At 43.4% G+C, this 24,137-nt stretch overlaps 2 protein-coding genes across 7 annotated transcripts in view; one reads left to right on the plus strand and one right to left on the minus strand.

The window, feature by feature from the left end:
* Positions 1–3,690, minus strand: part of LOC129710316 (acyl-CoA-binding domain-containing protein 5-like) — a 58,828-nt gene extending 55,138 nt beyond the window's left edge. For all 3 annotated transcript variants that reach the window (XM_055657222.1, XM_055657223.1, XM_055657221.1), the window contains exons 1-2: positions 3,559–3,690; positions 1,374–1,545 (exon numbers count right to left, since the gene is read on the minus strand). In XM_055657222.1, coding sequence (XP_055513197.1) covers positions 1,374–1,458 — 85 coding nt within the window. In that variant the 5' untranslated portion in view covers positions 1,459–1,545; positions 3,559–3,690. The remainder of the gene's footprint in view (positions 1–1,373; positions 1,546–3,558) is intronic.
* LOC129710318 (abl interactor 1-like) overlaps positions 3,624–24,137 on the plus strand; it is a 63,023-nt gene continuing 42,509 nt past the window's right edge. For 3 of the 4 annotated variants that reach the window (XM_055657227.1, XM_055657224.1, XM_055657225.1), the window contains exon 1: positions 22,484–22,660. In XM_055657227.1, the coding sequence (XP_055513202.1) occupies positions 22,523–22,660 (138 nt within the window). In that variant the 5' untranslated portion in view covers positions 22,484–22,522. Of the gene's footprint in view, positions 3,707–22,483; positions 22,661–24,137 lie in introns of those variants that run through there. The other variant, XM_055657228.1, reaches the window with a different exon arrangement.

Raw genomic sequence — 24,137 nt, forward strand, 5'->3', positions numbered from 1 at the left:
TGGAAATAGAGCGCAGAAACTGCCCCTTCGGCCCACCGAGTCCGCACCGACAATGGTGACCAATTAGGAAAAGGGGAGATGCAACGAGACCTGGGTGTCATGGTACACCAGTCATTGAAAGTAGGCATGCAGGTGCAGCAGGCAGTGAAGAGAGCGAATGGTATGTTAGCATTCATAGCAACAGGATTTGAGTATAGGAGCAGGGAGGTTCTACTGCAGTTGTACAGGGTCTTAGTGAGACCACACCTGGAGTATTGCGTACAGTTTTGGTCTCCAAATCTGAGGAAGGACATTATTGCCATAGAGGGAGTGCAGAGAAGGTTCACCAGACTGATTCCTGGGATGTCAGGACTTTCATATGAAGAAAGACTGGATAGACTTGGCTTGTACTCGCTAGAATTTAGGAGATTGAGGGGGGATCTTATAGAAACCTACAAAATTCTTAAGGGGTTGGACAGGCTGGATGCAGAAAGATGTTGGGGAAGTCCAGGACAAGAGGTCACAGCTTAAGGATAGAGGGGAAATCCTTTAGGACCGAGATGAGAAAAACATTTTTCACACGGAGAGTGGTGAATCTCTGGAACTCTCTGCCACAGAAGATAGTTGAGGCCAGTTCATTGGCTATATTTAAGAGGGAGTTAGATGTGGCCCTTGTGGCTAAAGGGATCGGGGGGTATGGAGAGAAGGCAGGTACGGGAGACTGAGTTGGATGATCAGCCATGATCATATTGAATGGCGGTGCAGGCTCGAAGGGCCGAATGGCCTACTCCTGCACCTATTTTCTATGTTTCTATGACAAATGATCCCCGCACATTAACACTGCCCTACACACACTAGTGATAATTTTACATTTACACCACACCAATTAACCAACAAACCTGTACCTTTGTAATGTGGGGGGAAACCGAAGATCTGGGACAAAACCCACGCAGGACACGGGGAGAATGTACAAACTCCGTGCAGACAGCACCCGCAGTCAGGGTGGAACCTGGGTCTCTGGCGCTGTAAGGCAGTAGTTCTACCGCTGCGCCACCGTGTTGCCACATCCCAAACGGAGAGGAATATATGGCGTTCAAGAAGGAACTGCAGATGCTGGAAAATCGAAGGTACACAAAAATGCTGGAGAAACTCAGCGGGTGCAGCAGCATCTATGGAGCGAAGGAAATAGGTGACGTTTCGGGCCGAACCCTCCTTCAGACTGAAGGAATATATGGCGTTGTCTCCACCGTTTACCATTCTCACCAAAACCTCTGCACCATATCGGGTACTATGTTTATATACGTGTTGTGCTGCTGCAAGTAAGAACTCCATTGTTCCATTTCGGGACATACGACAATAAAACACTCTTGACTCTTAAAGGATAATTCACTCACCTTTTTTTGGCAGGGCCTGGATGACAGAAACAGCCACCTGGAATTGTCTCTGGAAGTCCGATTGAACCTCTACCATCGTGTCCATTTTCTATCGTCGCAAAGGAATTTAATTAAACTTCCCAATTTCAGGGAAGCTGCACCAACACCTCAGAATCCCTGGTGACCACAGAAGCTGTCAATATGAACACACAACAGGCACAGAATTACAAGTAGATCTGCCATGGCTGTATGGTACTTCCCAGAAAACCATGTGACACACTTCAAAACAGTATCTACGGATTTATTTGCTGTTTACTTTTGGTTTAGAGATTAGCATGCAAACAGGCCCTTCAGCTCACTGACAGCATGCCGCCCATCGATCACCCGTCCACACTAGTTCTTTGTTATTCCCTATTCTCATTCACCCCTTACACACGAGGGACATTTTAAAAGAAATAGACGCCAATTAACCTACAAACCTGCAAGTCTTTTGGGATGTGGAACTCCTAGAGGAAATCCATGCAGTCACAAGGGAGAACATGCAAACTCCACACAGACAGTGCACGTGAACCTCTGTCTCACCTGGAAGGTGATCCTGCGACGCCGCCAGGACAACAGACCTTCACGCTCTGATCAAGATCCCTGCACTTACAACAATTGGGACTTGAAAAGGGTCCCAAACTGGCAACTCTGTTCTGTCGCAGGGTACCATTGCTATACACTTGCACTGTTTCTGAGATGCTTAACTAATATGTATCTAAGTACTTATGTATAGTGATACTTGTACTGAACTGTAAACAAAAATGAATTTCACTGCCCCTCGGTACAGGTGACAAATAAAGCACCAACACCATAGGTCTAAAGGACTGTTGGGGTCCCTGGAATATGGGGAAATCATTGTTCAAAATGTTGAACTGCGAGGACGTGAATACAATGATAAACTCTTCACAGGCCATGACTTGAGTGAGGTGGTGAGACTTGTCATGGCCCTCACAGCGAGGTAGAGACACTGCTCACACTTCCGGTATTGTTCTTGGCTGACACCCATCGCCACTGTTTACACAGGAGAGCAGACTGGAAACACGAACGCTCCCAGCAGACTTCACATATCCAATTTGAAATTAAAACCTTTCAAACCAAATTGAACCCTCCTCATCTCCAGTAGTCAGAGCTTCTGTCTGTCACCCTTCATACACACAACTGCATTAATGAAACCAACTCCCATGCATTGTACAGATGGAATGGTTATATCATTGGTTTATCAAAGGTGGTCATAAATTTCCACCTCCCTCAAATGTTACCAGGGCTTGTGTTATAGGGAGAGGTTTCTAGGCTGGGACTTTTTCTTTGGAGCAGGGCGGGCGGGGGCGCGGGGGGGGGGGGGGGGGGCTGAGGGGTGAACTTATTGTGGGGCAGAAGATCATGAGGGGCAAGGATGAAGTAAACACTCAGTCTTTTTTCCCCAGGATAGAGGATACTAAAATTAGAGTGCATCGGCTTAAGGTGAGAGGAGAATTAAGAGGGACCTCAGGGACACCTGTTTTTCATTCAGATGGTATTCCATATATGGAATGAGCTGCCAGAGGAAGCTATAGAAATGGAAACAATTACACAGGTTTTAAACGAGAGATATTGGACAGATATATGGATAGGTCTGTGTCATGGGCCAAATGCAGGCAAATGGGACTGCCCAAATAGGTCAGCATGGACATGGTGGCCCGAAGGGCCCGTTTCCGTGCAGTACAACTCTCTGACCTTGTGAGCAACTTTAGATTTAGCTCAAGCTCTTTGCATTTACTGAAGTGGGAAACCATTTGTGCCAAGCTGTTTAAAGTGAACAGGTAAACATTCACGTTTAAAATGGAACGGCAGGTGCTGGAAAATCGAAGGTAGACATAAATGCTGGAGAAATTCAGCGGGTGAGGCAGCATCTATGGAGCGAAGTAAATAGGTAACGTTTCGGGTCGAGACCCTTCTTCAGACTGATAACATAAACTGTGTAAACATTCGCAATGAATCGGGTTGCCACTGATCGCCAAAGGCTGCAACTTGTGCTCCTGAGCTACTCAACAAAGGATTGCAGAGATAAACCCCGCATAAAATACACTTGCCCTAACCAGCATCGTTAACAAGCACCACAATTCAAACAGAACAGCCTAAAATTGCAACATCTAAAAATAAAGGCCTGCAGCCCACATCTACTAACCTCGGTCACAGGAGTATACAGGAAGTATAAACGAGGAGGTGGAGTCAGTCCCAGGCAGCTTTAAAGGGACATTGTCTCCAATGCTGCACCATGGCTTTCGATTTCAATTCGCACATTTATACAGTATTGAAACTATTCTATATCCGAGGTAGGAATTAATTGAATTTACTGTGTTGTTACCAGCTTTATTTTGTCCACGCACCATAAGGAATGCTGGAAATAGTTTTTTTCCCGTTGATTCAACCTGAAATAAATACCCAGGGGGTGCTTAGAATATTGCACATTACTATTGGCAATTGTTTATTATTGTCACACGTACCAAGGTACAGCGAAAAGCCTTTGTGTGCTATCCAGTCAAATCAAGAGTGGATTTGAAATGGAACAATGACAATTTTCCTTGCAGCGCAGCAGGCATGTGAGCGCAGCACTCAGTAAATATCACAATGAACAACAAAAAGCTGTTAAATACTTAAAACATATATATTATATTATATACTGCACTGACATTACCAAAACACACAATGAAATTCTTACTCACAGCAGCACGATAGGTTTGTGAGCACAGTACTCAATAGAAATATAATTATAAACAAAAAAAAATGCAATAAAAAAAATGTAGTGCAAAATCAAACAAAGTCCAAAGTCCCCAGTGAAACCCTGGCAGTTTATAGTTTAGTTGTAGTTCATAGTAGAAAAAGGGGGTTACAGTCATACAGCACATAAACAAGCCCTTTGGTCCACAAGGGCAATTTATTCATCCATTTTGACTATATTAATCCCATTTAAACTTTCCTTGATAGTGGGGAGGGAATAAATTCAGTTTACCAACCCACCCCACACTTTAACTCAATGATAATCCCACTCAATCGTGCTCCCATGTACACAGCCAGGTCAGACCAAAGGAGCAAATATAAAGAGGCCACCATGTATACAGTACCCTTCAGGAATGTATTTGCTTAATGGCTTTTTACTATGAAAACAATTCTGTTTTACACACATTGAACATTTTTAAATATTTGTTTAATATATTTGCCTAAGGCAAAAGGCATTGGTGGAATTCATGGCAACTGGCAGAGTGGGTTTGGGATACTTCCCGAAGACACCGGTTGGCAAGGCCCAGGGCAAGGAGAGACACCATCTAATCCAGGAAGAGGTCCGAGCAGGAGCGGAGGAAGAGCGTGTGAGCAGGACGGTGGAGCTCAGGCAGCAGGGAGCGTGGACAAGGTGGGAGAGCATACCGCAGAGCAAGATTACCTGGTCAAACATCATGCAGGCAGACTTCCAGAGCGTCCGGTTCCTTGTCCAAGCTGTCTACGATGCCCTACCAAGTCCAGCAAACCTCCACGTCTGGGACAAGAGCGAGACTCCTTTCTGCCCACTTTGCTCTGGAAGAGGATTATTAGAACATCTCCTCAGCAGCTGCCCAAAGTCCCTTGGGGAAGGTCGCTATCGGTGGCGCCATGACCAGATGCTCAAGGTGGTTGCTGAGAGCATAGCCACTGCCATCGGTAACAGCAAACACCACCATGCCCCAAAGAAATCAATCACTTTTGTCAAAGATGGAGAGAAGCCTCGACCACAACCAAAAACAAGGACGGGCCTCCTCTACCCAGCACGTCGATCTGGGCAATTTTCACAGTACATCACAGCAACATCACTCCGGCCAGACATGATCATCACCTCCAAAGTGACAAAACAGCTGATCATTCTGGAGCTGACAGTGCCCTGGGAAGAGCGTATTGAAGAGGCTAACGTGAGGAAATGCGCAAAGTACCAGGAACTGGTGGAGATGTGCCAAGACAGAGGTGGGAAGACATACTATGAGCCCATAGAGGTGGGCTGTAGAGGCTTTGCAGGACGCTCACTCTGCAAAGTCCTCAACCAGTTGGGCATTACGGGGCTGGCAAAGAAGATGGCCATTCAAACCGCAAGCGAAGCCGCAGCTTTGGATTAAGAGGGCTGATCCGTGGGCGGTTGCTGCTGGGACGGAAGTCGGGGCCTGATCAACCCCGGCTGGGTCAGCTGGGCAAAGGTGGCTGATGTTATGAGACCCGCATCAACCCTGGCCTTGCTCTCGTTTCAATCATACCATTGGTAAGAAGGTATAGGAATCTGAAAACAGTGACCACCAAGAACTGGATAATCCTTGCAGCTTCTGTCAGAGTGTGTATTGTGTTTCTAGACTGTTATGCTGTTGCAAGTAAGAATTTCATCGTTCCATTGTCAGTACATATGACAGTTAACAGGGCTGCCAACTCTCACGCTTTGAGCGTGAGACTCACGCATTTCGACAAATTCTCACACTCTCACGCTGATCACAAATTTCTCATGCTCTGCCGTGAGAAATTATGTGATCAACGAGAATTTCAAAACTTATATTAAGTGCATGGGCCGCGGGCATTTGAGAGCCGGAGCTGAGGGAGGGATGGAAGCAGACGCAGTGGCGGGGACAGAGGGGGGAGTGTTTGCCAGGCTGGCGAGTTGCTCGCTGCAGCTCCAGCCATGGAGAAGCCTCAGTGCAAGAGTCCCAGGCCATCGGAGGCATCGGAAGCATTGCGCCGCTGCCGTTAGTCTCTGTGCTGAATTCGTCCTGGTGACCGGCATGGATCAGGCAGCGTCTCTGGAGAGAAGGAAAGGGTGACTTCTCTGGTCATGACCCTTCTAAGGGTCTCTACCCAAAATCTTTAGAAGGGTCTCGACCCGAAACGTCACCCATTCCTTTTCTCCAGAGATGCTGCCTGACCCGCAGAGTTGCTCCAGCATATTGTGTCTCTCTTTGGGTAAACTAGCATCTGCAGTTCTTTCTCACCCAATGAGACCCAACAAGACGACTTGGCAGCTAGTACCAGGTAGTAGTCGGGTGGGGGAGGGACGGAGAGAGAGGGGATGTTAAAGAAATCGATATTCATACTCAATCGGGGAAATTAGTTGATATCTGTCTTTAAATTGATATTTTGTTCATCTTTAAATGTAAGTCTTGGATTCATGTATCGCGGGAACAAATAAGCAAAGGCAAGATGGTAAATATAAACTACAAATTAACCAGAAAATAAAACTTGTAGAGATGAACATTGCCCTTCACTTTACAAAGAATAACCTAAGGGATTATGCAATAAATGCCATTCAAATACTCTGCAACCTTGGGATAATATTGTTCATGTTCAAATCCAATAGGTAAGTCTTGATTTGTTCAATATTATAATTAGTTCAAAGATACAGCGTGGAAACAGCCCTTCGGCCCCTCGAGTCCATGCCGACCATCGATCACCCGTTCACACTGGTTCTATGTTATCCCACTTTCTCATCCACTCCCTACACATTAGGGGGCAATTTACAGAGGGCCAATTAACCTACAAACCCGCACGTCTTTGGGATGTGGGAGGAAACCAGAGCTGTGGGAGGAAATGGCAGCACCCGGAGGAAACCCACGCGGTCACAGGGAGAACGTGCAAACTCCACACAGACAGTACCCGAGACCAGGATCGTACATGGGTCTCCGGTGCTGTGCAGCATTAATTGTAATGCTAATACTTGGGCCTTCGCTAATATGCCGGGATGATTACCCAATATTACTGATTATTAATCCATCGTATTATTGATTATATATGTTGTGCGCGTTCTCCTTTATCTGTACATTGTGAGCGGCTTTCTTGAATTTACCGGATAGCACGCAACAAAAGCTTTCCCCTGTACCTCGCTACAGGTAGCAATAGTAAACTAAATCAATCTATTTACATGTATCCGTGTGTTGCTTTAACCGGCCTGTTAAGGTGCAGCAACTGAGAATGTCATTGTTCTGATGTCGCTGCACGCAACAACTAAACACTCTTGTCTTCATTCTACACATGAAATTACCACAATGACATTTAAACGGCATTTGGATAGGTACATGTGTGGGAAGAAACTGCAGATGCTAATTTAAACTGATAGACACAAAGTGCTGGAGTAACTCAGTGGGTCAGGCAGCACCTCTGGAGGGAAGGAATGGGTGACGTTTCGGGTCAAGACCCTTCTTCAGACTGAAGGTCTGGTTAATTGGCTTGGTATAAGGGTAAATTGTCCCTAGTGTGTGTAGGATAGTGTTAATGTGCGGGGATCGCTGGTCGGTGCAGACTCGGTGGGCCGAAGGGCCTGTTTCCCTGCTGTATCTCTAAACTGAACCCAGTCCGGCTAGCAAGGCTGTGTAGGGCCGAGTGCCGGGACATGGTGACATCTGACTCTGATCTCCACAAAGCAAATCACGTATCGAGCATCGCCGCAAGTCAATGGGCCTCTGGTGCTTGGAGTTGGTCCACAGACACAGAGAGGAAATTGGCTGTTACTTCGGCTTTTTATGTCTATCAGCGACTTGGAGAGTGGGCTAGACAACGAGTGACACAGCTGGTCATGGCTCCCCTGGTCTACGCTATTCCCACGCACTTATGGACCTGTCCCCCTAAGGCGACTCTTCAGGCGACTGTCAGGGACTAGTTTTACTAGCATTCACCTACGACACTTCGCGACAACCTATGACGACCTCCGGCAGCAAATATCGTTGCCACTGTCGCTTGTAGTCGCCCAACTGATTGCCTAAGAGGGACAGGCCCTTCAGGTTGCGGCTCGGTGCATCCTGGAGGACAGCCAGTGGCTGCTGGAAGTAGATACCAAGCACTGGGTAGAAACGGTGGAAGATGGAGGCCTTCAAATGGGGGTGGTTGGAGAAAGCATCCTGCTTGCCTGCTAGATTTTCACATACTGTAACTGCAGGAAAAATGTTCCCGATGTTGGGGGAGTTCAGAACCAGGGGTCGCAGTTTAAGAATCAAGGGTAGAGCAGTTAGGACTGAGATGAGGACAAACTTTCTTCACCCAGAGAGTTTTGAATCTGGAATTCTCTGCCACAGAAGGCAGTGGAAGCCAATTCACTGGATGTTTTTAAGTGAGTTACATTTAACTCTTGGGGCTCGTAAAATCAAGGGATATGGGCAAAAAACAGGACAGAGGTACTGATTTTAGATGAACAGCCATGATCATATTGAATGGCAGTGCTGGTTTGAAGGGCCGAATGGCGTATTCCTGCACCTATTTTCTATGTTTCTATGCTTGAGTACATGGCAATAAAACTCAACCACTTCATTTTGAAACATTCTTGCATGGCGGAGGTATAATGTAGTCATAGAGTGATACAGTGTGAAAACAGGCCCTTCGGCGCAACTTGCCCACACCCGCCAACATGTCCCAGCTACACTACCTGCTTTTGGTCCATATCCCTCCAAACCTGTCCTATCCATGTATCAGTCTAACTGTTTCTTAAATGTTGGGATAGTCCCTGCCTCAACTATCTCATCTGGCAGCTTGTTCCATACACCCATCACCCTTTGTGTGGAAAAAGTTACCCCTTAAAATGTTACCTCTTAAAAATACTTCAAACAAAAAACATTGAAATCATACTTCTACAATGCACTAAAACATGATTTTAATACATCAAATGTCAAAAAGTCCCTACCGTGGGAGGGAGGACACCCTCCTCCCACACCCTCCCCCACTCATTTACTCCACTCCCTCACCGGTTACCCCCAAGGCGAGTGACCAGCGACCACTCAGCCCTCCCACTTTCAAAAACACTCTGTGGCCCCCTGGTTCAGACAGAGAACCCTGCTAGATGTGAGTGGGGAACTGAGGCCAGTTGTCCGTGATGTATGGAACCCAATGCTCAGCTCTTTGTGTTTTGGAGTTGGCTAATGTTATTGATTTTTAATTCGCCTGATGTAATTAGTTGACAAAACCTTAATTTATTAATCTGGAATATCCAGGGGATGGGATAAGTGTAATATTAAAATGACATGCAAGGTGTCAGGCTGTCTGTCACAACATACAGCCCCGATAACTCATTATTTCCTTCAGTTAAATATTGGGAAGGTAGCACTATTGTCATTTGCCACTCAACTATTATGTTTGTTTACCTCGCTGACTATTTCTAACCCCCCCCCCCCAAATTCCTTTGACAGGTTGAATAGAAATGTCCCCAATCTCGTTGTTTTATTAATTGAACACGTAGATGAACATCCTCAAGGAATGTAATCAGATGGAAACTGATTCAGATGCAATGTTTAAAGGCTTGTTAAAAGAAGGGGCATATTTTAAAGGAGTGACAGAGATACTTGCAGAGGGATGTGTGAGGAGGTTATTATTTGCCTTTAGTTTTAGCTTGAACCAGGACATCTGAAGATTCAAAGTTTAATTTAGTAATTGTGCTGATACTGACTCCAACCAACCACGTAATGAATATCATCCATTCCGGAGGTTTTATTTTTCTGATGCCATTTAAACTTCACTTGGATTTCAATCACTTCAATGTAAAAGTAATTGGGAAGGGGGAGCATTGGAACAAAAATTTGCCCTCGGTACATATTAACTGTAATATAATAATGTATGCATGTTGGAAGGTGCAATCAAAACAAAGATATATTTTATCATTGTTATGTTATGAATACCACAGAAAATATGAAGTACTCTCAAGATCACATTTAATAGAATAATATTGCTTAAAAATATATAGTTATCGAACTTTGCATTTTGGAAAAGTCCAAGCTGAGAGGAAGACAGCAAAATACTGAAAATATTGGGGGTGAAAATGATTTCAGGACAGTTTGTTACGAAAATGAAATAAATTGTAACAGAATACTTATACAGCTGAGTGGGTATAATTTTATGGTTGAGAAATTGTGTTCAACCAACTGATGACTTATTTGACAAAGTAATTAGCATGTTAGATAACAAGGAAGCCAATGAATGGAGCAAATTTTGTTTTCCATACAAAATTTGGTCTGTGAAGTCCCCCATAAAAGATTACCGCATTAGATAAGCACCTGTGGACTTGAACAAAATAGGTTAAATCCAGGGGGTCAGATATGGGGGCTTTATGCGTGGGCCAGATATATTGTCAGTGCAGAGGGGCTAGGAGCAAGGCCAAGTGTGCATCCAGAGTCAAGGTCTGGAATAGTACTAGGTGTGCAGTCAAAGCTGGGACAATGGGAGTGTTCAGCACTAGGAATAGGTCAGCAGCTATGATCAGGGTAGAATAGGTTGGCAGGTGTAAGGCTGGACTCAGGTCAGGACTGAAAGAAGGTATGCAACCGGAGTCAGGGTCAGGAGCAGTACCAGGTGTGCAGTGAGACCCAGGTTGGTCAACATGGGCCAAGTGTTTGATTATAATCTGATTTCCATACATGAATATACTACGATCATTCATGTGCTGCATCTGTTGATCAGAGCCTGACTCTATTGTGGAATGTAATTAGGAATGTAATTTAGCCTAACCTTATTCATAGCTAAACCAATTTAAAGCACCTCCCTCCCAAACCCTCCCCCCCTCAGTCGCTGCGCTCCCTCGAGCTTGGTCTCTCACAATTTCTCACTCCCAACTCTCACCTGTCTGAAGAAGGGTTTTGGCCCGAAGCGTTGCCTATTTCCGTTGCTCCATAGATGCTGCTGCACCCGCTGAGTTTTTTCAGCACTTTTGTATACCTTCGATTTTCCAGCATCTGCAGTTCCTTCTTAAACACTCTCACCCAATGTTGGCAGCCCTGCAGTTAAACACTCTTGATTTATGACTACTTTCAGAATGATATACTGAATGATTTTCAACCAAGGTCAAAACTTTACATTTGGTAGTTTGGTAGTTAGTTTATTATTATTATCACAGGTACAGTAAAAATCTTTTTGTTGATTGCTATCCAGTCAGTGAAAGGATTGCAATCAAGCCATCCAGTGTACACATACAGGTTGAAGGGAATAACGTTTAATTGGAGATAAAGTTCAGTAAAGTCCAATTAAAGATAGTCTGAGGGGCTCCAATGAGATAGATTGTAGCTCAGGACCACTCTCTAGTTGGTGATAGGATGGTTCAGTTGCCTGATAACAGCTGGGAAAAAAACAATTCCAGAATTTGGAGATATACACTTTCACATATCTTTACTTCTTGCCTGATGGGAGAGGGGAAAAGATGGAGTACTGGGGTGATACTCGTCCTTGATTATGCTGCCGGCCTTGCCAAGGCTGCGTGAAGTGTAGATGGAGTCAATGGAAGGGAGGTTGGTTTGCGTGATGGTCTGGGTTACGTCCACAACTCTCTGTAATCTCTTGCGGTCTTGGATGGAGCTGTTCCCAAACCATGGTACGATGCATCCCAATAAAATGCTTTCTATAGTGCATCTGTGGAAGTTGGTGAGGATTGTTGAGGACATACCAAGCTTCCTCAGCCTTCTAAGGAAGTAGTGGCATTGGTGTTGTGTCTTGTTTCAACATGACTGGTCCAGGACAAATTGCTGGTGATACTTAGTCCTAAGAACTTGAAGTGTTCAGCCATCTCTACTTTGGCGCTGCCAATTTATATGCAGGTGAATAATGGGTTCTGTGTATAAAATGTCACCATCACTTGTGCTGTAATATCAGAATATGGAGAATCATGACATACAAATTTCTCATTTTTAAATGGAATTTTTAAAATTTTAACCCAAATTATCAGCAAACACTTCAAGTTCTGGCCATAACTGCATCTCCTTCAATCTTTATGCATAAAAATAGGCACAAATGTATTTTATTTCAAGCAACATCTCAGATATGAAATCATAAAAGTATTACAGCACTAAGGAAGATTAATTGGTCTATTGAGTTTATGATGCTTCTGCTAACAAGCAATCCAACATTCTTTTCCAGGCACTTTCCCTCTAGGCCTGAATTGTTTTTCCTGTTTGAATCTATTTTTTTAGTTTTGCGCTCCAGTTATAAGTAGTTGCGAGAATTATGTTACTTTCATGCACCTAGTCTTTCTGTTTCCAATCATATTGCAAAGATCATCACCAATTTACTTTTAAAAAGTGGTGAACACGGCCCAGTCTATCACAAGTACTACATGGGATCTACAAGAGGTACCGCCTCAAAAAGACAGCCAGTATCATCAAGGACCCATACCACCCTGGTCTCGCTCTCATTTAATTCCTGCCGTAAGGAAGAAGGTATAAGATCCTGAAAACTGTATTGTCCAGGATCAGAAACAGCTTCTTCCCAACAACCATCAGGCTATTAAACGCTTTGAACCCCAACTAAACTACGAACTATGAACTCTTTGATTGCACTAGGGCTTTGTTCCACATTTTGCAGAAATTGGGTTCTTTTTTAATTTATTGAACATTTTTTGTTTGTTTATTAAATATTACATTGAATACGATTTTACAAATCTGATGAGCTGCATCAAGTAAGAATTTCATTGTTCCATTTCGGTGCATATGACAATAAAACTCACTCTTGACTCTTGATCTTTGTTTTCCCACGCCCGCAACATTTGCATCTTTTCATCTCAACAGGAAAACGTTTTGAATGGCAGTATCTTCTTATTTTCCTGTCTGCAGTTTTCAGCCCTGAGTCTAGGTTGCAATGACTGGTTACAGGAAACACTGTCAATCTGGCGGTTAAATGTTGCAAAGCAGACAGGAATTGCTGCAGCTAGAAATGGCCAATTTATGGATACAGTACATCACAGATGTAAGTGTGAGGTTGGCTGCAGCAAAGTGCTTCTGTGTGGTAAAACGTGCAAGGTAGCTTGGTATGTCATATTCAGAAAGAGATTGCAAAAAGCCACCATAATTTCGAAATCAATTGGAACTGCTAGGGTTGGTATCGTGGAGAAAGAAGTATTTTTACTTACATTTAATTTAAATTAGTTCAGAGATACAACACGGAAACAGGCCTCTCTATTTGTTTCATGGGACTGTAAGAAATCTTCTGTCTTTACCTTCTGTTGTTAGTGTTAGGTTTAAGTTATTTTTTAATTTTAGTTTAGTTTAGAAATTCAGCGCGGAAATAGGCACTTCAGCTCACCGAGTCCGCGCCGACCAGGGATCACCCCAAACTAACACCATCCTACACACACTAGGGACAATTTACATTTATACCAAGCCAATTAACCTACAAACATTTGGAGTGTGGTAGGACACCGGGGATCCCGGCGGAAACCCACGCAGGTCACGGGGAGAACGTACAAACTCCGATCGAACCCGGGTCACTGACACTGTAAGGCAGCAACTCTACCACTGTGCCACCGTGCTGCCTATTTCTCACAACTACTAAAATAAAAATAAGAAAGTAACACGCAGAAAGCTCAAAGAACCTCTGCCACATTATATGAAATAGTCCTGGCTGATCCAGAAGATGAAGATGCACAAGTCCACTGTGATTTGACATTGAGGATTGAGGATTGGCTTTTGTTGTGCATTATGATGAAAGGGTGCTTTTCTGGCTGGAGGTCTGTGACTAGTGGAGTTCATAGGGATCTGTGATGGGATTTCAGTTCTTTGTGATATACATATAAATGACTTGGACATAAATGTAGATGGATTGGTAATAAATTTGCAGATGACACCAGGATTGCTGGAGTCAGAAAGGCTGTCAAAGTATAGATCAGCTACAGAAATGAGCAGAGAAATGGCAGATAGAATGTAATCCAAGCGCGTGTGTGGTATTGTGCTTTGCAAGGTCGAATGTAAGGGTAAAGTAGACTATTAATGGCTGGGCAACTTTTTACACAGAAGTGCTGAGTGCTAGGTGTGTGCTGTCAGGGCTGGTGGTGGAGGCAGATATGATAGGAGCATTGTGGTGGCTTTTAGATAGTCACATGCATAAGCATGGAGGGATATGGATCATGTGCAGGTAACCAAGATTTATTTTCTTGGCATCATGTTTGCTGCATCATTGTGGGCTGCAGGGCCTGTTCCGGTGCTGTACTATTCTATTTTCTAATTTCTAACGTCATCATGGACTTCCTGCATCAGCATTTCCAGAGGCTGATGTGCAGTGTTTTAGATAGTGAGCTTCCTCATCACTTCCCAGCACAAGAATTGCTGAATCATTTATAAGCCAGGGTTACCTCTGGGCAGTGTGCACCATTTCTACATTGGACAGATAATGTAATTACGCAAGGCTTGTAGTCCAGTCACGTGATCTAATTTCTCTTTGCATATTTTGTCCCATGTGACTTAGAGCTTCCTCATTTGAAATGTTGGAAGTCCTCTAATTAGACTGTTGAAATACATGTACCTTTTCAGTCTGAATAATTACTGCGAGACAGATCATTTACAAAGTTGCCTCTATTAAGGAACAGATTTGTAATTAGGTGGTCGAAATTGGAATTGTTGAAAATAATTCGCTTTAGAAATGGGAAAGTTCCTAAAGTCTTGGACCCTTCTTCAGACTCACTGACTCTTCACCTCCCCAGATGCTAACTGGCCCACTGCGTTCTTCCAGCATTTTGTTTTTTGCTCAAGCATCCAGCTTCTGCAATTTCTTGATTTTGATATTATAACATTAGATTGATAACGTGGAAGGTTAGGTTGCTGAATATTTGAATTCCTAAAACAAATCAAAACATAGAACTAACATCTGGGTGATCACTGATCGGCATGGACTTGATGAGTCACAGGGCCTGTTTCCACACTATATCTATTAGCTGAACTAAGCTAAACGGATTTACCAGAAGGATATTGTATTTGATAAAAAATGTTAAGGATGTGACTGGTAGAATGGATACGTGGATTCCAGCAGATGTGGTGTATTTGGGCCTTTGATGAGATACCACACAAGGCAATATTAAACACAATTGGACGGAATGGGATTGGGGGTAATACAAGGGCATGGTCTGAGAATTGGTCAACAGGCAGTGGTAAAAGGATCGGAATAACCAATATGTTTGGGATGGAATTCTTGACTCGTGGGGTCCACAGATATCAGTGAGGGGCACCAGATGTTCACTATACACTTCATTGATTCAGCGGAGGGGATTAAGTCTGTTTGAAAGGTGTCAGTGTTCCTTGTACACAAATCACAATGTTAGGAAGGTAAATGATATCATGACCTTCATTGAGAAAATATTTTGGCAGAAGAGTAAAGATGTCCTTGTGCAATAATATTGAGTCATGATGAGACCTTGCCCAGCATACTGTCTATTTGTTTGGTCTCCCTTCATATGTAAGGACATATTAAAATAGAAGCACAACAACGAAAGTTTGGATGATAGATTCCTGAGAATCTATCGCTGCCTTAAAAATGTCCACTGACGGCCTCCACAGCCTTCTGTGGCAAAGAATTAAAGGACATTCTTTTAGGAAGGAGATGAGGAAAAATTTCTTTAGTCAGAGGGTGGTGAATCTGTGGAATTCTTTGCCACAGAAGGCTGTGGAGGCCGTCAGTGGACATTTTTAAGGCAGAGATAGATTCTTGATTAGTACAGGTGTCAGAGGTTATGGGGAGAAGGCAGGAGAATGTGGTTGGGAGGGAGAGATGGATCAGCCATGATTGAATGACGGAGTAGACTTGATGGACCAAATGGCCTAATTCTACTCCTATCCCTTATGACCTGAGCTGTGGAAACTAGATACAATTACAACTTCTAAAAGACATTTGGACAGATATATGATTAGGAAGGGTTTTGAGGTCTATGGTCAGAACTAGGCCAGTATGCCAACTTGGTCACCATGTACTTGTTGTGCCATAGCGTCTCTTTCCATGCTCTACAGCTCTGACTATATGACTATGAGAATTTGGCCCATAAGGAGAGATTAAGTACATTGGGCTTCAACTTCGCGAGCTTAAAAAATTGACAGACATATCGTATGAAAATTTACCAAATTCTTATAGGACTTCACAGGATTAATGCTGGGATTATATTCCAGTTGGCTAAGTTTGAAGAACCAAGGATAACAGTCTCAAAATATGAGGTCAGCCATTCAGAACTGAGCTGCGATGTAATTTGCTTACCAAGAGGGTAGTGAATCTTTGGAATTCTCTCTCCAGGAAGTCTGCGGAGGTTCAGACACTGAATACATTTCCAACAAAGATCAGTTGACCTATTGATAATAGGGTATCAAGGGATATGTGGTTAGTGCAGGAAAGTGCTGTAAAAGCTTGGCTATGATCTTATTGAACGATGAAGAAGTAATTGGCCACTCCTGCTCCTATGTCTTATGTTCTTTAGAAACGATGAAGGAACAAGTAATTCAGAAATTTGGAGACACAATGGATTGAAGATGCTGGAATCCTGAGCAAAACCCAGAGTACTTATGGGGATCATGGTGGCGAAGTGATAGAGTTGCTTCCTTACAGCGCCAGGGACCCGGGTGCGATCCTCACCTTGGGTGCTTGTCTGTATGGAGTTTGTACGTTTTTCCCGTGACCTGCGTGGGTTTTCTCCGGGATCTCTGATTTTCTGCCACATTCCAAAGACGTACAGGTTTGTAGGTTAATTGTCTTGGTATAATTGACTCCTGGGGCTCGGAGGCTCCAGCAACGCAGCCGCAGGTCCGGTGGACTGTGACATCGGGAGCTCGCGGGTCTGGGAGGAGAGAGAGAGACCGCTTCCCGGAGCTCCCGCAACGCGACTTCTCCAGCCGGTGTCACGGGGTTGGAACAACCTGGAGCGGGACAGTACATCACCCGGCGCGGCTTCATGGCCGTGGGACTCACCATCGCCCGTGGGGGTTCCAACCTTGTACTTTCAGACCGGGAGCGGGGCCGTAAATCGCCCCGCGCGGCCTAAAATGGCCGTGGGACTCATCATCGCCCGCCTGGGGCTTGGACATCGGGAGAGACACGGAGAACAGGGGAGAGAAAAGACTTGCCTTCCATCACAGTGGCTTCACTGTGATGGATGTTTGTGTGAATTTAATTATGTGTATGTCTGTAAGACAGTGTCTTTGTTTGTATGGCTGTGGAAACAACATTTCGTTTGAGTCTCACTGGGGCTCAAATGATAATAAATTTGTATTGTATTGTAATTGTAAAGTGTGTGTAGAATAGCGTTAGTGTGTGGGGATCGTTGGTTAGCGTGAACTCGGTGGGCCAAAGGGCCTATTTCCGCGCTGTATCTCTAGACTAAACTAAACTAAACTAAACTACTGAGGAGCACAACAGGTTAGGCAGCATCTGTGGAGGGAATGGACGGACATTACTTGGGTTCGTGATCCTTCTTCAGGCTCAGAGATTTGCCTGAATGGTACCAAGGATGTATTACGTCGGTAGAATGGAAAAACCAGAGCAGTTTCCTGTGGCGCAGGGACGATTGAGAAGAGATTTGATAGATATTCGCATGGGTCAAGTCAAAGTAAGCAGGAACATCTCTCATTAGCTCAGGTTACAGATTTAGGTTATTTTGCTGAAAGAACCAGAGGCAAAGTGAGGACAATGTTCTACAAAAAATGAGTGGTTCGGTTTTGAATTAAAATGACTGTGATGGAAATGAATATAGCATTGCATAAATAATTGAAATAAATAAGTTCTACGGAAAAAGACTAGGAATGGGACAACCTAAACTGCTCAAAAGAACTGGAAGCGATTTGATGGGCAGAATAGAGTCTCTAGGAGGTGTATTCTTCTATGATTTATTTCAATAACTCTGAATCCTCATCATAGACCTTTAGTGGCAGAACATTTCATTGCGAAGTCTACAAATTTTGTTTGATAATCATACAGGATGTGGGTGTGGGAGCATGAGGCCGCTATGTTAGAGAACGGAGTGTATGGGCGGTTGTGGGAGTTGAATTTATTGCGTAACCTCTTGCTGCTGTCAGTGACATTTTGTGTTCTATCTGGCTAGAACCTTGGCTGCAAAATGAAACAATGATTTGGGGTTAATATATAAGCAGTATTTTGTAATATTGAAAATATCTCATGATGCTTTAAAGAGGAAGGAGAAACTATTTATTTTTCTGGTGGATTGGTAATGGAAATGTCTTTCTTAATTTTTATTTGTAGTACAAGGCATTCTCTGGAAGATCAGAGGTTGAGGGGAGGCTTGATAGAAGTATATAAATTTATGAGAGGCATAGATATGGTGGACAGTCAGAACCTTTTTCCCAGGGTGGAAGTGCCCAACTTTAGAGAGCATAGCTATAAGGTGAGAGGGGGAAATTTAAAGGAGATGTGCGGGGGAAGTTTATCTATACAGAGAGTTGTGGGGGCATGGAATGCACGACCAGGGGTGGTGGTGGAGGCAGATATGGCAATGGTGCTTGCGGGGCTTTTAGGAAGGCACAAGGAAGTGCATGGAATAGAGGTATATGGATCAAGTAGGGTCAGATGAGATCAGTTTAACTTGACATCATGTGGGCACAAACATTGAGGGCCGAATGGTCCGTTCACGTGGTGCACTGTTCTATGCTTTATATTCTAGGCTCTACTTAAGGTTGAGTTGAGCCAATTTACCCACATTTAGGAATCAATGTTATCTTTGGATAACTAAACAACAGATTATGTTTAATGCCTTATAGCTTTATGTTTTTACCAGAAAAAAGGAAATATTTTAACAACAGAATTATCTTTGCAAGACACCCTCAAGTCAAAATGAGAAAACAATATGATTCCAATAATGTGGCATTAATTGCTTGGAAATCTTAAAGATCTAGAAATAGTATTTCTCACTAGCCATTATGTGGACTACCTGCTAATTGAAAAAGTTGCCCCCCTCACCTTAAGCATATGTCCTCTAGTTTTAGAATCTTCTACCCTGGGTCCAGAGTACATGCTGAATGCAGGACCATGGTCAGGGTCAAGAACATGGTTTAGGCTGGGGTCAGGACTGTGGGCTGAATGTGTCGCTGGCACTGGCAGTATCATCTAGGATGCCAGAGGTGAGGAACAATGGGACATTTGGCGGGACCAGAGTACTTGGATATTTCAGAAGTCAGAATAAATGTATTGGCCAAGTATGTACACATACAAGGAATTTGCCTTGGTGCTTTGCTCACTCATGGTAAAAAACACGATGTACAGCAGACAATTAAAAATAAAACATTATAATTTAAACATGTGAAAATAAAGTACCAGAGTAAAAAGAGGCTACAGTCTTTTGGCTGTTGAGTAGGAAGAAGCTGTTTTTATGTCTGGCTGTAGCAGCTTTGATAGTCCAGAGACACCTCCCAGAGGGAAGTACTTCAAAAATGTTGTGACCAGGGTGAGATGGGTCAGAGATGGCCCTTGCAATGGGGGGATGTTTGCAGCCAACAACTTTCTCGGCTGATCGAATGATGCGCTGTAGCCTCCGGATGTCATGTTGGTGCCTGAGCCAAACCATACCCATGATGGAGAAGATGAGGACAGACTCTATGATGGTAGTGTAAAACTGTACCATCATTGCCTGGTCCATTTCTCAGCTGCCGCAGGAAGTACATCCTCTGTTGGGCCTTTTTGACTGTGGAGTCGATGGTGGCCTCCCATTTAAGGTCTCTGGAGATGACTGTTCCGAGGAACTTAAATGACAGTTGTGACTGTAGTCCTGTTGATGATGAGTGGGAGGAGGGGGAGCTCTCCTAAAGTCTACAATCAATTCCACTGTTTTAAGAGCATTGCACTCCTGGTTGCCGCGATAGCACCAGGACACAAGCTGTGTCACTTAATGTCTGTAGGCAGATTTCTCCCCATTCTGGATCAGTCCAATCAGGGTTGTGTCGTCCGCAAACTTGAGAAGCTTGAGAAGCTTCTGGTACACTCGAAGGTTTGTTGTACTGTTGTGTAATATGTGAAAACAATTGAATAAAAATGTGTTTGTTCAAAAAGTAACATTCAATAGACTGGAAAAATCTGCTAGTCTGGCACAACCAACGTCCCAAGGGTTCCAGATTATTAGAGTTTTACTGCAATTCAAAACATGCAAGTATTAAATATATAACATTTTCTGTGTACAAAGAATGGTATCCCTATCCAATATTCAGTGTCTGTGAGTACTGATCAGAGAAATAACATTTGATTGTAGATAAAGGGATTCCCAATTCAAATTTTGGTGAATTTAACATGAATGTTGGCATAGACCTGATGTGCTGATTGGCCTGGTTCTATGCTGTATATTCTGTGTAACATAGCAGTCACATCTCCACATGAAATCATCCACACAGTCCTTTATCATCAGTCAGGGTCTTGAGTGTTAGCAAACAGCTTGGAAAAATGAAAGGGCGAGTATCCAAATCATGTGTGTTGGAAACAAGCAGAATTGTTTCTCTGGTTCAAACCAACTGTCCTGATGTAGGGTCTCAACCAAAAGTTCCTACCATCTTTTTGGTTCTTGACCTGCTGAGTTCCTCCAGCAGATTGTTTTTTGCTCCGGATTTCACCATCTACAGACTCTATCATCTCCAGAATAATTTATCTAATTCACTCATGACTTCTATATACTGTGAATTGTTGAATGCTGCTTCCGGCCATTTCTTATTTGGTAGATCACTTAAGGAACAAACATATTGGTAAATGCAAAAGATTTGATCAAATTTGTATGGATATACGTGAAAATTTGTTTTCTAACAGGAATGAATTGCAGACACTGAAATCTCACTCAAGATACAAGATATAAGATACAAGATACATTTATTTGTCACATGTACCAATTGGTACAGTGAAATGTGTTGTCACCATACAGCCATACGAATAATAAGGAGCTGAGAACACGATAGACTTTAACACAGACACCCCCACACAGCGGAATCAAAATTTCCCACCGTGAGGGAAGGCTCTGAAATTCAGTCATCCTTCTCCGTTGTTCACCCGTGGTCGGGGGGCTCCCAAACCCCTCGCAGTCGCCGCCACAGGCGGCCCAATGTTAAGGCCCCCACACCAGGATGATGGAACTCCGACATCGGAACGGGAGAACCACCTCAATGGCTTGGACATCTGAATCGGCCACTTCCTACCGGAGTCTGCGGCTCCCGAAGTCCACGGGCCACGCTGGGCGGAGATTCAACGCTGGCGACCCCCGGCAAAGGGTCCCAGGACTCCCTGATGTTGGTCAGTGCTGCCCCTGCTGGGAGCTCTCCAAACCCCAGCTCCGAGATGTTGAAGCAGCAGGCCCAGCACTCCGGAGCTTCAAACGGCGAACCAGGTAGGCATCGCCCTCTCCGCGGTGAATCCAGTGTTGCGCCGCCGCCGCTGAAGCTTTGGTCCGGTCCCCGGCAGGAAAGGCCGCGCCAATCCAGTTGGTAGGACGTGAAGGGGCGAGGACACACGACTCAGAGAATAGTCACATCCGCGCCGGGAAATGACTGAGAAAACGGTTTCCACCTTACTCTACCCCCCTCCCCCACATAGAAAAACTAAAGAATCCTCCAAATCACACTTTAAAAAAAAGATTGAAAAACACTGTAGGCAGAGGCTGCCATCAATGCGGTGTCCCTAGAGGCCGCAAAGTTTCCGCTCTCAATTGGTGGGACCCACCAAATGTTTGATTGGATAGGATCTAAGTACCTTATTTCTCTTCCGCTTAAATAGGTAAATACTCTTATTTGACATAAAGTCACAGAGCTTCACAGCATGGTAATGGGCCCTACAGTCCAACTTGTTCATGCAGTCCAAGGTGGCATTCTGGATTGCTCCCATCTACCTGCATATGGCACATAGTCCTCGAAACCCTTCCAATCCATATATCTGTCCAAATGCCTTTTTTTAAATTGTAACTGTATCAGCTCCTATAGCTTCCTCTCATTATGGATTGCCACTAGCATCGGAATAAATAGTTGCCCTTGACGTTCCACTCAAATCTCTCCCCTCTCATCTTAAGCCTATGACCGCCAATCCTCTACCCTGGGAAACTGACTGTGAGTGACATGAAAATGGAGAAATAAATTGTTTATCTTCTACTTTAAAATGAGATGCAATATACAAAGAATAAACTTTAACAAGATTGTATCGGGGTTTAAATAATAATTCTTCACCCCTTAATACAGATATTCCATATTTTGTACATTTAGCTTTAATACCATTTTTGTTTGAAGTTGAAACTTCTCTAAAAATATCGGACATTACTTCTTTAAATGAACAATGCTTTTATATACACTGCAATTTTTTTGTTGATGCAAAGCATACCCACAATGCTGCTGATTGAAGAACGCAATAAATAGGCAGAGACTGGGGTAAAACCTCAACTTTAAAACCCGAGCACTCACTGTAAGAAGGAAATGAAACAGTCAGGCTGCAAAATGGCAGAAATTCAGAAGTTACTTCAACAAGATATCCCAGCCGATAGACAAGTTCTGGTGGAAAACTACACAAAACTCCAGCAGGTAGCAGAACACTGTGAAGATAACTATGTACAGGTATGTGAATTAATTTAATGCACCATTTGTAATGATGCCAGCCTTAACTACAGCTGCAGTATATTCACCACAGCATCGTTCATCAGCTCCTGCATATCAGTAGCCTCTAGTTCTACATTAACTTTGCTATTACCTTACAGTCATGCAGTTCTCTAAAAGGTATCACAAATTACTATTCTGGTTTGAAAGTCTGTTTTCAAAAACTCTTAAGCTGACAAAATGAAAAAACAATATTTCGAGCATACATTTGAAAGATGGAACCTGAATGAAAAATTGACAGTTACTTTTTTGTGATGTATTTACTGGACGCTGTCAGAAATTATTTACTCACTCGGAGAACTGGAAGTGTTTGGCAAGGTTTGCTGTGAGAATTTAAAACAGTGCTTGCAGACTTGTGTACTAATCTACCTTCTTTTGCACTGGAGTGCACTGCTTGCAAGGTTGGCAATTCTCAGCACACTTCTAGTTTCCGTACGACTGTGTGCTTTGCATCTCAATATCTGCAGCTAATGAATATACATGGCAAATTAATTCACTGCTCATTGGATTATAATAGTTGGCAGAAGTGCCCAGAGCATTAAAAGGTCGTGGTTTAGGATGAAGTGAATGTTTGAGTACCAAATAAAAGGTATTGCCGTAAAGTTTGCTGTAATGGTGCTGCATGTAATGGTTAGATTGCACCATTATAGAAGTCATTTCAGTCTGGTAGGGACATTGTTTCTTAAAAATTCATATTTTAATGGCATTTTTCTCCCACAGAAGTTTTTCAAGAAACCAGTGGGGCATAAATTATTGCAATTGTGGCGAAACACAGAAGTAATTCAACTTCCTCACTTCTAACAATGATCTCAGGAAATTGAGGTTGCCAGAGAAAATTGAATTAATGTGTGAAAATTAGCTGGGGGGAAAGAAACACAGTTCTTCAAAATTCTGCAGTAATGCTTTTGAAATATTGCCTACAACATTAAAAAAAAAAGTGTGATATGACCAGAGATGAACCCTTGCTTGGTGCTCAGAAATCAGAAAGTTAGCAGAAGTTCGAAGCTCCCTTTCCCACTCATTTATCAGCATTTGATGAGTTCCGTTTTAGGATGTAATTGGTAGAAGTGCAAATGTCAACATTTTTGCTAATAGTCAATTGCAAGGTTGCTATTTCAGAGCAAATGGAATTAAATAAGAAATGTTATTCATAACATTTACATAGAACATTACACAGTACAGCACAGAAACAGGCCTTTCGGCCCACAATAAGTTCATGTCCATAGGTTCACAATTGATAGGAGCAGAATTAGGCCATTTGGCCTATCAAGTCTACTTCGCCATTCAATCATGGCTGATTTATCTCGCCCTCCTAACCCCATTCTCCTGCCTTCACCCCATAATCCCTGACACCCATATTAATCAAGAATCTATCTATTTCTGCCTTAAAAATATCCATTGACATGGGCTCCACAGCCTTCTGTGGCAATGAATCCCA

Source organism: Leucoraja erinacea, chromosome 27 (genome assembly GCF_028641065.1).
Source record: "Leucoraja erinacea ecotype New England chromosome 27, Leri_hhj_1, whole genome shotgun sequence".
NCBI classification, from domain to species: Eukaryota; Metazoa; Chordata; class Chondrichthyes; order Rajiformes; family Rajidae; genus Leucoraja; species Leucoraja erinaceus.